At 40.4% G+C, this 17,393-nt stretch overlaps 1 protein-coding gene and 1 long non-coding RNA gene across 5 annotated transcripts; one reads left to right on the forward strand and one right to left on the reverse strand.

Moving 5' to 3' along the window:
• Nucleotides 1-1,706: 1,706 nt before the first annotated feature.
• Nucleotides 1,707-15,391, reverse strand: LOC143518684 (UDP-glucuronosyltransferase 2B15-like). Of its 4 annotated transcripts, XM_077011355.1 has the most exons (8): nt 14,243-15,391; nt 13,945-14,015; nt 13,100-13,610; nt 5,191-5,339; nt 4,481-4,612; nt 3,581-3,668; nt 3,274-3,493; nt 1,707-2,165 (listed from the first exon to the last, which is right to left on the reverse strand). In XM_077011355.1, exons 4-8 carry the CDS (start codon nt 5,311-5,313, stop codon nt 1,880-1,882), a joined length of 849 nt encoding a protein of 282 aa, XP_076867470.1. In that variant the 5' UTR covers nt 5,314-5,339; nt 13,100-13,610; nt 13,945-14,015; nt 14,243-15,391; the 3' UTR covers nt 1,707-1,879. The 4 variants fall into 4 exon arrangements, with proteins under 4 accessions (XP_076867470.1, XP_076867471.1, XP_076867469.1 ...); XM_077011356.1 differs by lacking the exon at nt 13,100-13,610; XM_077011354.1 differs by lacking the exons at nt 13,100-13,610; nt 13,945-14,015; nt 14,243-15,391 and adding an exon at nt 11,805-11,996.
• Nucleotides 12,110-13,328, forward strand: LOC143518685 (uncharacterized). The gene is made up of 3 exons (XR_013132254.1): nt 12,110-12,368; nt 12,541-12,673; nt 12,916-13,328. It is a non-coding gene; the product is annotated as an uncharacterized LOC143518685 (long non-coding RNA).
• Nucleotides 15,392-17,393: the final 2,002 nt, after the last annotated feature.

Genomic DNA, 17,393 nt, shown 5'->3' on the forward strand with positions numbered 1-17,393 from the left:
TAGCAGAAAGCACATGTCATAAACTGCCACACCAAAAACAAACACATATACAATACATAGAATACAGTACATAGAACAACTAAGCCGGAAATCCCATTTTGCCATAATCAGAAGTCTAAATGGCAAATACTGAAAGTGTTTTGATTAAAATTTCCTCACTTTGTGGGGGAAATCCATCTGAATTGTGTACCTGAGGCTGACCCCTGGCATTCAGGAGGGTGTAGTGGGTCTCTGTACTGAGTCACCCCACAGCACCTCTGAAGGGTACATACAGACTGATGAAAGAGTACCTGCAGTGTCATCAAGCTGCTCTTTACTCCAATTCTATTGTAGGTCTCCATGTGCAAAGAGCTTCTTTTTATTTCTTGTTTTATTTTTATGCCCCTATTGTATTTTAAAATTCTCTTTAATTATTCTGTGTCTTTTGATTTTGTCATTTGTAAAGCATTTTGAGTGACATCGGTGTTTGCTACTTCCTGTTTTCTTGCTGTTCAGACACTTCTCTGCTAGCTCTGCTTGTTCTGTACAGTTATTTTATTTATTTCAGTAATTTTTACAAGTTAAAAATAACATTTTACAAGTTAAAAGGATTCCTTACTTGTTACTTTTCTAGAATTTGTTTAATACCGTTTTATTTGTTGTCTAGTGCTGTAACGATTGGAGGAGACAAAGAGAAGCGCAGTGCTTTTTATTAGGCAGATAGATACAACCAGAGAATGTGAATTCTCAATGCATAAACTGAGTTTATCTAGTGCCGTTGGCAGGGAATGGTCAATCCGGTCCGAGGTCGTAACAAGAAGGCAGAGTCCGTAAGGCACCAGAGGGCTAGGCAGGAGACAAGGTCTAGGGAACAGGCAGAGGTCGGTACACAGGAGAAACAGAGTAGAATAACGCTCCGTATGCAACATTGTTGGCAATACTTCGTGACTAGGAAGTGAGAAGGAGGTGTATAAGAATACCAGGAATGTGGGCGTGGTGATGAGGAACAGCTGAGTCTGAATGGCTATCAGGTGTCATTCCTGACAAATGCGCACTTTGTAAATATGTAAATAGCTGTGTGTGTCGTATAAATAAAGGTGAACTACTTATTACTGGCCGCAAGACCCCTCGCCTGACACTACCCTTAGAGTGCGACTCTCTACTTCTGCACACTCCAGGGGTTTTGGGTCACGCTTTATCACACAAACTATCTCCGAGGGGTCGAAAAACTTCAGGAAAGAATCCATAACTTACACCCTATGGGAGGATGAGAAATTTCTGGACTTGATTCTTGCCACGCAAACTGCTGATAAAACCATCCAGAACAGAACATTCTTGTAGGTAACCTCTGGCATCAAATGGATTAGCAGAAATCATGCAGTCTCACCCCACACTGCAGCCCTCTCCAGGACAACAAACACAACCCAGTCTGCACCAAAGGAACAACTCCAGTCTCACTGCTAAACATCAGCATGCAGAAACCTCTGGCCACACATGCGCCAACCACCAGGCTGCCAGCCATGCTAGGCAGCATGCTATCAAGCATGCTAACAGTCTTAGCCATCTATATGGTCGCACACGCCCCAACCACCAACTTGCAAACCATGCCTGTTGACAGCTTACTAATAAGCTTATAGAAATAGTGTTACAAGATGTACAGATACACATTTGCAGAATTAAATTAAAATACAACAATGTTTACAATTTTTTAATTTTATTAGCACAAAACAGCATTTTAAACATAAATACATTTTTAGTCATGCTACAGAGACTAGCATCAATTGTTAATGAAACATACATTCCACAGATTAATTAATATATCACACACCTTTATATTATAGAATCTTAGTTCCCACACACCTGTAAAATTAACCCATGATTTCTAACACAGCATACTTATTCACTCTTTCTTGCTCTTTGCTGACATAGTCCTTCTTAAACATGTACAGAAGAGCCAACTGCACGTTTTCACAAAGATGAACATGACCACTGCAGTTATGGAGAGTAAAAAGGCTGCCACGTCCAAGCAGTGGTACTGGTACCAGGTGAGGTTATGGGCTTCTACCCTCAGGTGCTTGGCCCCCTTGTTCCGCATCACAAACTCGATCCAGAAGACAGCCTGGTCCAGAGGCTTCATGGGTTGATCATGGTGGATCCGGGAGAGCCTCATTATGCTCTCTTTGTACCTGAGTGGAGAAATTAAATAGATTTTTTAGGTTTAGTATATATTTTGTTTGTAATATACAGTATATAGTTTGGGGACAAGCTCTGAATCTATAGCTGTCAGACTAATGTGCAGATATGTGAGTACAGGAGTACAGGCAGTTCAGATTGGCACTGTCATTATGTAATTTGATCAAATGATACAAGTATTGGGCCGATACTAAGATTATGCCAAGATTTGTAAGAGAATTTATAATTTACAGTCTGTGACCCTCAATCTGAACATTCTGATATTTTGTTAATTCTTTAATCTGTAGGTGTCTGCCCCTCCGTTAAAACTTCTCATCCTTGTTACCTTCTTATTTTATACTTTTCCCTCCCCCCACACTCAGTCTGACTGTCTCCACTGTACTTCCATACCCAACATGACCATGACCAAAACCAGTTATACACTGTGAGGGTTGAAACAGCACTTCACATATGTGCATAGATGGGCAAAAACAGACTTTTAATACAAAATCTGTAGCAGCCAAATCCAAAATCAGGTCAGCATGCAAAACTCTATATATATAAAAAAAAATTATATATATATATATATATATATATATATATATATATATATATATATATATATATATATATACTAAATATTAAACCAGCAAAAGTACAGATAATCACTTGAGAAAAACACCCAGTATGCTTATTACACAGATTCTGCAATACTTGATACAATACAATGACACAAAGGCCTGCAGTAGTTTAAATAGGTGAACACTAAGTGGAAACAGGTGTGTGTCTAATAATGAGGGGAGGAGGACCGAGGCAGATGTCTCATGGGGTTCTGGGTATTGTGGTTCTCCTGGTTGTGCTGCATGACACATCTTATTTTCCCAGTATTTAACTAGATCTCTTCCTTATTAAACTTACTTGGAACCCTTTCCTTACACTTGTGCATTGTGAATCAGTTCTTCTCGCACCAGTTTCGGGAACACTGAGGCCTGAACAAATGAATACTGTGATTTGTGAACCCTGATGGCTTTGATCTATGCCTAGAGACGATTTTAAAACCCAACAAGTTTGAGAGCTCCATCTGAAGGATCGCCATTTACAGAGATCACAATATGAACTCACATTGGGTTGTTTATAACATCAGTAAGAGCCTCCTTCAGATCACTGGCTTCCATTTGGTTGAAGTCAAGCATTACAGCTGCTCCCTTTGTTTTCATGTGGTTCAGGTTATCAGGCTGGTCAATAAACAGTGGTAGACCCACCATTGGGACACCATGGTAAATAGCTTCATACAGTCCGTTTTTTCCACCATGGGTGATGAAGGCCTTGGTTTTTGGATGCCCTATTGGATGAAAATCATGTACGTTATGGAAAATTTACTACTACAAATTATTATAGTATATATACATGTGAGACAATTGTTACTTACCTAGTAAGTCATTCTGGGGAATCCAGTCATACAGTCTTATATTTGGAGTGAGAGTATCAGGCTTCTCTCCTGTGTATTTCCACAACACCTGTAATCAGACATATAAATCAGGTCTGAGAATAAAACTCAGCTACACAATTTATACTCTAAATCAAGATATGCATCAATATTCTCACTGCTGAGAAAATAACCCATCTGTAACATTCTGCGCGGGGCAGAACAGGGAGGCGGACACAAACGCTGAGGAGAGCGAGATTTATTCAAGGAGTTTCCAAAAGCAGAGTAGCAATACCGGGCGCAGGTCATATCGGGTGGGCAGTCCATACACGAAATATACACGGGCATATTACGAACAAGGAAAACAACAAGGCAGGTAAACCAGGGGAGAACAGGCAAAACACACGGAGGACGGGAAACACAAAAGAGCGAACTCACGAAATGGCGCAATGGCAACGAACAGGCATAAACAAAAAAGACCGATACGAACATGGGAGACACAGGGACTTTTATACACAGAACTAGACAAGGATCAGGTGCAAACAATGACGACAGGGGTGTGGCAGGTAATGGGAAATCACAGAGACAACGAGCAGGGCGGGATGAACAGGCAAGTAAACGCAGACACAAGGGAATCCGGAGTGACAGCCAAGGGAGGGGGCGTAGCCCTACGTGACACCATCGCATGAAAATGTGAATTGAATTAACAATTCTATAACGACTGCGGGTGAGATATTTTGAAACCTTTGAATTCAGGTTATTGGATGAGTGAACCATTATACAAAAATCTGACTTTTGGTTTAAGGGGCAAATAACTAAAGTGAATATTCACTGCATCTGGATGATAATGTAGAACTCAAGACAGCTGGAACTGGAGTAAAGTTTAACAGTGCAAGCTGAGACCTTTTGAGGGATCTGTCCGAGTGCAGAAGCGATGGTGTTGGCTCTCTCTTTGGTGAGGTTGTTCATCATGGATCCCAGTGAAAACACCACAATGCCATCATCTCCTGAGCTCTGCACAAACTCCTCCATCTCCTGCAAAACCAAAAGGCTCAGCTGATGTTCACAGCTTCCACTGAAATTATAACAAGTGGTGGTGCATATGCCAATAAATACGCATATTGGCAGGAAGGCTTGTTGGTTTTTGTATTGCCTATGGTAAGCTGCCTTCTGTATAGTCACAGGTTTGACTTGATTTGTTCCAAGCCATTTCTGTGTGGTTGTGGAATTAATGTATATGTTTGTAGTTAATAATCTGTCATGCTGGATGTCTGAGAAAGGTTTACTTCCCATAAACCATATGACACCTCCAAATTAATCAAATATGCACTCTCACCAGCACTACACATACTACTGCATGTCTGTGTATTAAAGGTTTGTATATGTGAGAGAAAGATCTGTAGTACATGTGCATTTATAATGTTTAATCCAGCACTGATATCAATAACAATAATAATAATAATGAGGAGGATGGACTGCTGTGTATTTGTGTATTGAAGGTGTATATGGGCAAGATCAGTAGTAAAGGTCAGGTAGTAAACTTCAGAGACTGTTTGACTGCTTGTTAGTTCTTAATGTTTAACTCAGGGCTCAAAGCATGACGATGATCTTACTGTAGGCAGGGGCTTTGGAGGCTTGCAGTGTAATCCACCCACAAATTTGAAGTTTGGCAGTAATGGTCGTGGATACTCAAAGTCCCAGTAGGATCTGATCAGCCAGATGTCAGCCTTTCCCATAGTGTCACACAGGGTTGTGGGTTTGCCTTAGAAATACAGGAGCAAAGGTGCTTATATTACATTACATTGTAATTACTCAATGTTATTATATTGTTATTACATATTGTTATTTCATTGTAATCAAATAATGTTTTTACATAAAGATACATTGGTATTACATTGTAATTACACATTTTAATTACACAAAACAAGTACTCCCAGCATTGCAGTATCATATCATGCCTGTTCGTCCCATCTCCACCTGCTTTGTCAGACTCCCCACAATGCTCCATCACCTTCATCAGATGTAATTCCCCAACATAATAACCACACCTGTCTCCAATGATCACCTCACTTATATATTTAAGTTCCAGTTAACTGTTTGTATATTGTGAAGTCTCACTGTGTATCTACATCTTTTCTAAGTTTTTCTTGATTGTGTTCCAAGTTGCATTGCCGCTAATTGTTGGTTTTCTGTGTTTGGATTATTATTATTTGCTTAGCCTTGTTTGCATTTCTGTTTGGATGTACTTTATCACGTTTTCTCAACAAGATAACATTGCAATCAATCTAAAACATATGTTGAAAATAAGTAGTGAGAGTCGCAGGGAGAGTCGGTTCGTGGAGCTGCTTCAACAGTGCGATACTCTCACGAGGAGCGATTTGAATTTCAAACATGTTTGATGTTCTTGCGACGCTGCGATTTCTGATCGGGAGTTGGTCGTGAGGTGTGAATCGTTCCTCGTATACCTGTGTAAACTATACGATGCACGACACGCGATTGAGCCGAAATGAGTGAAAAATCGGCTGAAAATGGGCCCAGCTTAACGCGCAGGTCAGTAATGATAACTTAGCTGCTGAATGTATTCCTAGTACGATAGGGTGACCAAACGTCCGTAATTCACATCCTGTGAGGAAACGTCCTGATTTTTAAATGACCTTCATTGGACCATTAAGACTGGATTAAACTTTCGCGAATGGCCGTAGCGCGCGACTCCGCACGCGTTTATACATGATGCGTCACATTATTTGTGTTGTCCGCTCTCTGTGGTCGAAGATAAATGTTTACAAGAAGTGCTGCGAATTGCGTCAACTGATGCAAGTTACGAACTACCGTCCAGGGGTGAGTTTCCCAAAACGTTCTTAGCGCAAAGTACTTCTTAACCTCGTACGTAAGAACGAGGTGACGAAGTACTTGGCACTAAGAACGTTTTGGGAAACTCACCTCAGAAAGATAATGTCGAAGAAAATCCAGCAGCTGTATGATGAGGAAAGAATTAAAACAGGTTATTGTGAAGAGTGCCACAAATGTGGCTCTGACTGGGGATCACTGGACCTCTGTTAGCAACAAGAATGATCTTGGTGTGACAGCTCATATTATAGATGATGAATCTATAGATGATGAAGATCCAGTCATTTGCTTTGAGCATGCAGAAGACCACTTCTAGGCACTATGAAGATGCCTATGGCAGAGGCCTGGGAAATTAAAGAAAGTCTACCATCTAAAATGGTATTAAAAAACATCTTCTGATTTACTTAAATTCTTCCAATATCCTGAGCAAAACTCCCTAAATTAAACAACATTTTTGGTCAGAATTTCCAATGTTCTGAACTGTTTTCTGCACACTACACATATATTGGTCTTCGTAGTAGACTGGTGGAAAAATAAACAAGATGTTGAGGTTTATGATTATGTTCATTGATTCATTCATCATTCAAACTTAAATTAATATTTCTCATGTTAAATACTGAAATGCGATTAAAATGCGATTAATTTCGATTAATTAATTGCAAAGCTTCCGATTAATTCGATTAATTTTTTTAATCGCGTCCCACCCCTAAAAATAAGGTAACAAAATGATTAATCAACTGCACAGTAATTATAATTAAATACATGTTAACATCTACACATCTACCTATCTTTTTTTAAGACCTTCCTGGATTACCAATGTGTTTTTGGATATTTACATCTACATTTAGGACATTTTGGAGACACTCAACATGAGTTGAGTATACAAAGAGAATAAAAGAGGGCCAAGGACTGAGCCTTGGGGGACTCCGGTGGAGTTTACATGGATTGGATGTGGATCCTTTCCCTGTTACCTGTATTAGATATACTCTTTTGCCAGTATTATTAAATCAGTTGAGAGCTAAACCTGCTCTCAACTCTGCTTTTGAATAAACTAATTTCAATGGGAGTGCAGATGACTAATGATTAATTAGTTGAAATTTGAACACTAATGCTAGTGTTTTTCCAGGCTGTCAAATATTCTCTCATTGCCCAAGAACCTCAGCAGTGCACCTTTGGAGTACTGTGACGCTCTGGTATTATTTTGAAAACCTTTGGCCTAAATTAAAGATTACAAAACTGACAAAAATGTTATAGATGTGCTTGTTATAGATCAGGTATCACCAAATGGCGGACCGCGGTCCGGATCCGGACCCGAACGCCGTCCTGTCCGGACCCAATCACATTCCTGATTAACTGGATACGGACCCAAATGCCAAAAAAATTTTAACGGGAGACTATATTTTAAACCGGAGAATTTATTTTCAGACGAGTGTTACGTTCACCACCCATTTGAGTGTTACGTTGCCCCCCCCCCCCCGCTCAACAACTTTCGTTCGCCACCCCCCCCCCCCCCCCCCCCCCCCCCACTCAACAACTTTCGTTCGCCACCCGCGGACCCGGACCTAAGGTCTGAGCTATCTGCCAAAAATGGACCGCGGACGCGGAAAGATTTAATTGATTACCCCTGTTATAGATGATCATTTACCCATGACCAGTAAATAAGTAATTCCACTTTGCTATGGTCACAAGCGTCAAAAGCATGTTTTGTGAGTTGCTATGAAAAATTTGTATTTCTCTGTAGGAAATCCATCTGATCTGTGTACCCGAGGCCGAGCCACTGGCACGTAGGAGGGTGGTGTTGGCAGCTGTACAGAGTCACTCTGCTGCACTTCCAGAGGTGAATATTTAACTAATGATAAACAGTGTCATGGTGTGCCCTACTTTGGCATTGTGATTCCCACATTTACAAGTGCTGTGTTTAACTTTCACATATAGCTCATGTATGGACTCAATTCACAAGACCAATACAACAGGTGAAGGGTCAAGGGTCATTGAGACAAGTTATGGATTGTGCAGGAACTCAAACTTAAAAAGGGCAGTAGATCAAGATTTTAAGTAAACCAGGATGTGCTTATCAAATTACAGCTCTTTTTAACCTGATGTGTATGAGATGCACTTGCTTCGTGTAGCTTACAGAGCTGTACCAGCAATGGACTCAAACACGCAGTGCACACATCGAAAAAGCACTGTAGGTTTGGACTGTACAGATTACTGATCTAATCTTTTTTTTATTTATTTATTTTTTATTAAATGGCCCACCTCCACCCCCCATCTTTGGAGGACAACTTTGTTTTTATGTACAGATCAAATGACAATTATAACAATTATGTATAATATAGTGATAACAAGATGCAAAGTGATAATTATTGGGGTTAGGTGGACCAAGAAAAGAGGGGGAGAGAAAGAATAAAAAGGGAAAAGACAGAAGGGCAGGAAAAAAAAAATCACAACCAGCTCAAACAACCACTGCAAAGAAGAGCAGAAAGTGTGTATGTGTGAGTTTATGTGCAACATAAAAGTGCAACATAGGATAAATGTACGGAATGTACTTACCAGCAAGGGTAGGAAGCTGTGACAACATTCCCCCAGAGGGCAGAGGCAGGCAGAGAAAGACCCGGGAATCCCACCTGCCCACGGCCCCCCCAGGAGCAGTGGAGTCCCTGGGCCGCACTTCCCAGTGACCCTCGCATGCCCCCCCCCCCCCCCCCCCTCCCCCGGATGTTCTAATCTACCATTTTAAAATTAATTATTTTCCAGTTTTTACATGACCTGAAATATCATTGGTTTCTCCAGGGCATTACACTGTTAATGAAGTCTGCAGTTGATGTCCTCAACTAAAAAACTCAAAGGTCTTGAAGGTCTCTACAACGCAAATACACCTCACGAGAGTCCTCTTGTCTTAGGTAATAGTGATGAGTTACTGTAACAACTAAATTAAATTGTGATGTCTATCAGCCAGATATCAGGCAGAATCTACCGCAGCAAATATAGCAGATCCGCCTGGTTTCCAGGCTACCAGGCTCTAAAACTTTTATTACAGAAACGTTCGTCTGCAGTTTTAGCCAATAAGGTTTAGAACCTATTGGGCAATGAAAACAATGTAATACCAATGGAAACACTATCGCTACATCAGGCAGATGATGAGGTGACCGGTGACCAGAGCAGCGCTGGAGGTGTGAGTAATTTAACTGCGGTGTAATTTAGGGAGTAAAGATTTGGAGAAATAAAACAAATGGAGACAGAGGGCATCAAAACTGAAAACAGTGAAAAGAAAAGAAAAGACTGAGATCGAGTCATCACACTTGGAAGAATTCTTCGTGTACACGGGGAGAGCACCGTGCACATGCAATGAAAATTCACGGTAACGTTTACGAGAATTAAGTTACTGACCTAAAAACTGTGTTGACGTAAGATTTACAGTTACGTGTCACGCTCCCCTCCTCGACTGTCTTGTCCACGTCATGGACTTACCAGGTATTTTTATCAAATAAAAATACTGAGTAGTTCTTGTTCAAAACAATACTTTGAACCGTTAATTATTTTTAACATATATTTTTTACTTGTAGTTAAGTAATACTTGAGTAATGTAACAGAATGTCTGTGTGAGATGTTCGGTACCCCTTTCAACTCTGTCAGAATCACCTTCTACACAGAAATCGGAGAACAATTAAAAAATGTAAAATAAACACATCATTTGGCACCAGTGATCATCACTTACCCATGATCTTGGTATATATAGAATCCCACTTTGTTTTAGCCACAAAACTAAACAGAAAGTCCTGAGAGAGGATAAATAAAACGCTTTTCACTCTTTGAAGGAAATCCATCTGATCCGTGTATCCGAGGCCGACCCCTGGCACGTAGGAGGGTGGTGTTGGCAGCTGCCCACACACTCGCTCCAAAGCGCTTCCAAATGAGAAAGTCAGATTGATGATGAAGGGCAAGTTCAGCTTCTGTGCCAGCAGTTCCCCACACATACTCATGGGGTCTGTCAGAAGAACATCAAACTGTTCCTTACTCCACTTCTCCAGCAGGTCTCCACGTGCAAAGAGGCTTTTGCACAGTATCATTTTGTGTTCCGTGATCACAGCAAACATCTCTTTGAGCTTCAGAAATGCCTGGATAATGTTGTCATTTGGCAGATCATATGTCCAGTACCTTCGAAATCTGTGCATGCTGTCGACCATGTCCTGCTTAGTGTAGGGCACCTGTATTACCTCCACATTGTATCCTGGAGACTCACTTGTCTTTACAGATGGTGTAGCACTGTGAGTAATGACAGTCACACTGTGTCCTCTGGCTATTAGTTCATCTATGATGACTTTGATGTTGAGCCAGTAGCTGAATTCTCCTGGCCAGATGAGGATCTTCCCTGCTATCACAGCCAGTGGGGCCTGGATCACAGTGAGCAGGAGTAGAAGACTGAGACCAGCTCTCCTACATGCAGTCATGATTCCTGTATGATCAGGTATCTCTGTACAGAGTGAACTATAGAGGCAGTACCTTGGTCATTGACCTATGAGAGGCTAGCAATAATCTACCAATCATAGCAGTTCTGTTCCTTGATGTTTTACTTCCAGATTTGTGTATAAAATTAAAATACTCAACCAAAATGGCTTAATAACTAAAACAAGCTTACTTTCATGTTATGTTTTAGATTCTGTATCTTCAGGATTTCTAACCCAGTGCCTTCAGATCTTTAATTAATGATCGTTTCATATCATAATGTAGTTTATGTCTAGTTCTCTGAGGAGTGGAAATAAAAGTGTGTCTGAAAAACAGAACTGGGCCTTTTGAAAAATAAGATTTGCAGTTTCTTATAACCAAAATAAAATTAAGATACAAGCCTAACTGGCAGTAACTGACAAAAATATTTAAACATAACAGCACAATTTAACAAGAATTAAATCATGAACTTTGCTGCAGAAACTAGCTCCAATTGTCAATGAAACATATATTTCCTTACTTCCTATTGTGCTATAACCAGTGTTGGGAACGTTACTTTAAAAAAGTAATTAGTTATAGTTACTCACTACTTGTTCAAAAAAGTAACTGAGTTAGTAACTGAATTACTCTATAATAAAAGCTCGTTTTACCAGGGAAAGTAACTATTTGCATTACAGTTAAAAAAAAGTTATATGCCTATGAATAAGGATTTTTTGAAAAAGCAGTTGCAGTCAGTTGAAATGAGTAGATCAGAAAGGTGTTTAACTTTGGATATTTATTCGCTCTGTGCACAAGGCAGAGCCTCCTAACTTCCGGGTAGCGAGGGGTAAGCATACTTGTTTCCAGTTGTAGTAGTTTGTGTAGAGAAGTAGAGAGTGATAGAGAGATAGCGATCATGAGTGTTTTTAAAGTAAAGGAGAAAAGATTAACCTACCAGCATCAAGAGAAAAGAACGTCTCTTCATTGTTGTGTGCCTCTGTGTGCTAATTCTTCATGGTACAACTCGGAGGTTAGCTTCCACAGATTTCCAGCAGATCCAGAATTGCGAGGTCAGTGGCTTATAAAGATCTGTAGGGACAACTTCAGCCCCATTGCAAGTACTCGTGTCTGTAGCAGGCATTTCAACATGAGTGACTTTGTTGTGACGGCAAAGAGAAAGCTCAACAGAGAAGCGGTGCCTTGTCTTTTTGCCTGGAACAATTTTAGCACATCCGCGCCGAGGCTTAACGTTTGGAAACGCCGGCCGAGATGCCCTTCCCCGGCTTTAGCAGCGCCGGACTCCGACTCTGAGATGGACGTGCGTGCAGATAGCGCCTGATCACGACTACTGTGTTACTCCAACCACCTCAGCAGCGGCAGAGGCTTTAGCAAACGAGAACGAAGCACTGAGGAAAAGAATACAAGAACTGGAACACCGGCTTGAAACGTTACAGCTGCAGTCCCGCTTTGGGCTTCATCGTCTTGCAGGATCAGATGAAGACATTTGTTTTTACACAAGGTAGGTCCATGTTTTTTGAATAGTATTAAATTAACTACTTTGTGTATCAGTTCTATTTATATATCTTTTCAACTTAATAAGAATGTGTATGAATGTGTTGTCATGTCTTGTGCATTAGTCACAGTAGTGTACAGTACCGATAAGTCAACAGTGATTATCATTTTATTTTTAGATTTGCATCATACAAGCATCTCCAGGCCTTTTGGCAACTGGTGGAGCCTGCTGTGAAAACCAGGATGGTCCGGATAACCAGTTCCTGTGCTGCCTCTGCCAACGTTGGTGAGCCAACTCAACAAAAAGAAACGGTCAGTTATATATTCAAGATCACAAAAAAGTTCAAAATGTAATGTGCTGCAGTTCTCACACACACGTGAAGTAACTGCAGTGCACTTCAGATGTTTTACATGTAGAACATCTGAAGTACACTGCAGTTATTTTACTCACACACACACACACACACACTAAAGAACAGTGTAAAATAGATTAAATATGCACAGTGTACCTAAAATAATGCCTACTGATAAATTTATCTTATTTCTTTTCACAGAAACTTGCACCGATAGACGAACTACTGCTCTTTCTGATGCACCTGTCTGTGGGCCTACCTCTCCGGGATCTTGCCAACCGCTTTGGTATTCACATTATTATTGCAACATGGACACACTTTCTGTACCATCTACTTGGTTCTGTTCGCTTGTGGATTCCAAAAGAAGAAGTGAAGGCTCACTTACCACCCGAATTCTCAGCATTTCCTGACACGCAAGTGGTGCTTGACTGCACAGAAATTTTTTGCCAAACCTCCTCCTCTCTTGTTTTGCAGAGTGAGGTATTTTCCACTTACAAATCTCACACCACATTCAAGGCCATGATTGGCATTGCACCCCACGGTCCAATCACCTTTGTGTCTGCATTATATGCAGGCTCTTTGAGCGACCGGGAAATCTTTAAGCTGTCTGGAATCACCAAACTCCTCACTGCCGACACTGCCCTCAGCATATTCAGTATGTGTCATTTAGGAACTCTGATTGGAACTTTACACATCTTTTAAAAAGTTTAAAACTTCAAAAACAGTTTAGTCCTTTAAGCAAACTGCCATATAAATGTAAAAAAACAAAAAGAAGTCGCCCTTCTTTCTGTAGCAACTTCTGCATCTCTGTAGATCCTCTGAATCACCATGTCCTCTTCTGCAGACACTACAAAGTCACACCACTCCATGCCTGTAATCAGGAGCTGACCTTGGACCTGCCAGTAGTAGCTGTGATGTTGTTTCAACTTATATACATTCAAGTGACAATGCTATGGCCACCTCTTTGTTTCTACACTCATTGTTTATTTTTTCAGCTCCACTGATCATATAGGAACACTGTGTAGTTCTATAATTACAGAATATCATCCTGCATCCGTTTCTGTGGTGGTCTATCCTATGGGGTCCTGAGTATTGAGCAGGGTGATAATATGCAGAGAAACGGATGCAGGACAACAGTCTGTAATTATAGAACTACAGTGTCCTATAATATCAGTGGAGATGCAACAATGGGTGTAGAACTTCCGAAGTAAAATAACAGTAAATACTTACCTTACACCATTAGCAACAGTTCTCTGCTTTGGCTTGGTTGACATCACAACCATGTCACTGACCCAACCTGGCTTCAATGATTAATAAAATATTATTAAAAAACTGAAATGGGCTTTATAAAAAGTACTTGGTAACACTTGGTAATTCAGCTACATTGTGCTACTGCCACATATTGTCTGACTACAGGTATTTCTAATATTTATAATATAACAAAATGGCCAATATGTATTCTGTAAAACAGATAGTAAATCCTTTGTAAAATGTGTTTTTTTCTGGGATCTTACTGGGATATACTTACCATGATTCTCGGCTTGTGCCAGCATTGCTCTGTCTCTGTACAGCTCAGGACTGGGGGAACAGCAGCAAGATTCAGCTGAGAGTAGTGTGCAGTCTGGTACAGCAGTGCAACATTATGGTTACACAGTGCTATTCCAGCTACACATGAACACTCGGCTTCAATCAGCTGCACAGGGGAGGAGTCCTCAAAGACAATCTTTTAAAAGGAAAATGGTGTTGTGTTACAATCATAGTAGACAACAATATCTCATCGGTTTTTACATAAACAGAACAATAGGAAAGCTGTTCAAATTGTTTTGAGTGATCATAGTGGTTTTAACCTAAGTTGCATAAAATAGTATATTTGGAACACTGTTTTAGTGTTTGAATTTATTCAAAATTAAGTTAAAATACAGTTTATACAACTGAACAGCAATCCAATACATAAAAACAAACATGCGGCAAAGAACAGCCGACAAACACTTTCTGGGGGTTTTATGAAGGCTAGATGTACTGCTCTCTCTACGTGTTATGCTATCAAAACGTTAACGTAGATTAAAAACAGCCAGCCAAACTCCTTTTAAGAGCCAGGATGATGAACTTGCTCGTTCCTTTAATGACTCAAATTCGGGTGAAACTACAAATGCAAGAGAAAAAATGAAATAAATAAAAGAAAGGCTTGAACACATTCTATTTGTTACTAATAGTGCGAGCGTAACTGATCAAATAACATCAAAGTTTTAACGCGTTCGTACATTACATTCAAGTCATGAACGTCTCAGAATCACATTACACTTACAGTCTTTGCTTTCTGAAGGGTTAAGATAACAGAATGAACCAGACAGCAATAATACAACTGTATGTAAAGGTAGAACGTTTCTCACTGCATTAGGTTGCTACGCAACATCTTTTTACTTCCGTGTGTATTAAAAAACAAGATTCCGCTCATCGCACACAAAACCGCACGAAAAATGCTTCTCCCTTCTTTCTTCTTTTTCTTTTCTCAAAGGTCACTCAAACACGCAAAACACAAACAGCACACAAGATATTTGCATTCTAGCCAGGTTAACTACCTACTCTCCAAGTATCCTTATCAAGCGTTATTTATTTATATTTATATGACATTCAGAAGAGGTTGGGGTGAGTGAGTGATGTCAGATGAATTAGAATAATTTAGATTAAATTTAGATAAGTGATTTAGAAAATGTATTTTTATATATAGCCTAGGGCTGTGACGATAACTGCATTACCGCAATACCGCGGTTATGTAGTGCCTACCGCGGTGTTGAGCTCATTACCGCGGTTTATCTATTTATTTATCTATAAAAGGAATCGTTTCCATTGCGAAAAAAACATGGAAAAAACTTTTTCATTGCGATCGCTGTTTCCGGGGGGAAACAGTCCATTAAATAAATGGCGGTTGGGGGATGCGGGGTGTGCGCTGGATTTTTGTGCGTGATTACCTTATTTTCCGGAGTATAAGCCACTACATTTTCCCCCACGATTTGAACCATGCGTTTTATAAAGGGCTGCAGCTTTTCTTTAGATGTTTTTTCACCAGTCGGGGGTGGAGCAGAACTTAGGTGGTAGGACAAAGTTGTAAATCAAAGAAGAAAGTGCTCATTTTCATTTAGCACTCATCTAGTTTTGTCCTAACTAGATATTTAGACATAATACTGCTTTAATACTGCGAAGTCATGTGGTCAGAGGTGAACTTCGGTATAGCCAGTGTGTATTTTATTTAAAATAATTAACACCCTTGAGCCACAGTGGCTTTGGACATAGATAATGCCGTTTCCTGTGATGGATAATTAAAGTCTATCCCTTAGAAACATAAATCGACAATATTATCTGTATCGTATTTATGCGCGGAATAACATGGCAAGTCGGAATTCGACACAACACTGTCACACATGAAATGCTACAGGCACAGTTCAGAAACTGATCAGTTCATTTAAATGTATTCAGTTTAGTAGATGTATGTGGCTTTTAGCCCGGTGCGGACACTGAACTCGCGAGGTATTTGCAGGAGGAAGCCCTCGATTCGCATTCGGATCAACTTGCCCGGAAAAATCAAAATGGATTCCCTCTTCTGTCAAACATTGCCAGAAAATATATGACCGTTTGCGCAACGAGCACTCCATCGGAGCTGTATTCAGCACGGCAGGCAACATTGTCACCTCGTTTAGATCGTCCTTTATACCGGACAAAATGAGCATGTTGGTTTGTCTTGCAAGGAACATGAAGACGGAAAATAAGATATTTATAATTAACGTTATTCACGTCATTATTAACAATATTATGGCCATAGTTTTGCGTAAAGTATTTACTTTACGACAAATTACGTTTTTGTTCATTTAAAAGTGCATGTTTTTATTTATAAACTATAATTCATTTTATTTTTCGGGGGGTGGCGGTTAACCGCGTTACCGCGGTTATACGTTGCTCTTTTACCGCGGTAAGAAAAAATCCATCCCGTCACAGCCCTAATATAGCCACATAAAACCCCCATACCATAGCTTGAAAAGAACTGCCTTGGATCTGCTGAACAACTGAACTATCTTCCATCCTTCCATCCTACTCTGAGGTTGTGAGGTTTCTCATGCTTCCTCATAGACCTATGGCAGGTAGCTCGGACGCTCACTCTCCCTGTTCCTGGATCTTTATTTCAGGGTTGCCAACTCTCACGCATTGAGCGTGAGACACACGCATTTGACCGTTTTCACACGCTCTCACGCCACACTTCCGATATCTCACGCCGAAAAAAAAGATCCAGTTTATTTACCTCAGATCCACATATATGATTCAATACAACCTTCGTTCGCCATCCCCCCCGCTCAACAACTTTCGTTCGTTCGCCATCCCCCCCCCCCCCCCCCCCCGCTCAACAACTTTCGTTCGCCATCCCCCCCCCCCAACAAAATACACTCGCCACCGGCTCCAGGTTAAAATCTCACTCCAAGCGAACGTCAAAAGTTGGCAACCCTGTTATTTGATACTGGGAACAATATAATGTTATCACCAACACACTTACACTGGACAACATTAGTCAAGTTATTCAACAACAGCTATATTGCAAAGTTACATAACAACGTTATCTCCAAGAAAGCAAATCATCTGTGGAAGTTAACATACGGGAGATATGGTTAGCTAACCTAGCTAGCTAGCTACTG

Source organism: Brachyhypopomus gauderio, chromosome 7 (genome assembly GCF_052324685.1).
Source record: "Brachyhypopomus gauderio isolate BG-103 chromosome 7, BGAUD_0.2, whole genome shotgun sequence".
In the NCBI taxonomy this organism is placed as follows: Eukaryota; Metazoa; Chordata; class Actinopteri; order Gymnotiformes; family Hypopomidae; genus Brachyhypopomus; species Brachyhypopomus gauderio.

Coding starts and splice junctions, on each gene's coding strand:
- LOC143518684 (XM_077011358.1), bottom strand. CDS start 10,875: ATGACTGCATGTAGGAGAGCTGGTCTCAGTCTTCTACTCCTGCTCACT. Junction 3,494..3,580: donor TCCCCAGAATGACTTACTAG/GTAAGTAACAAT, acceptor TTCATCCAATAG/GGCATCCAAAAACCAAGGCC. Junction 2,166..3,273: donor GATGTTATAAACAACCCAAT/GTGAGTTCATAT, acceptor TTCTCCACTCAG/GTACAAAGAGAGCATAATGA.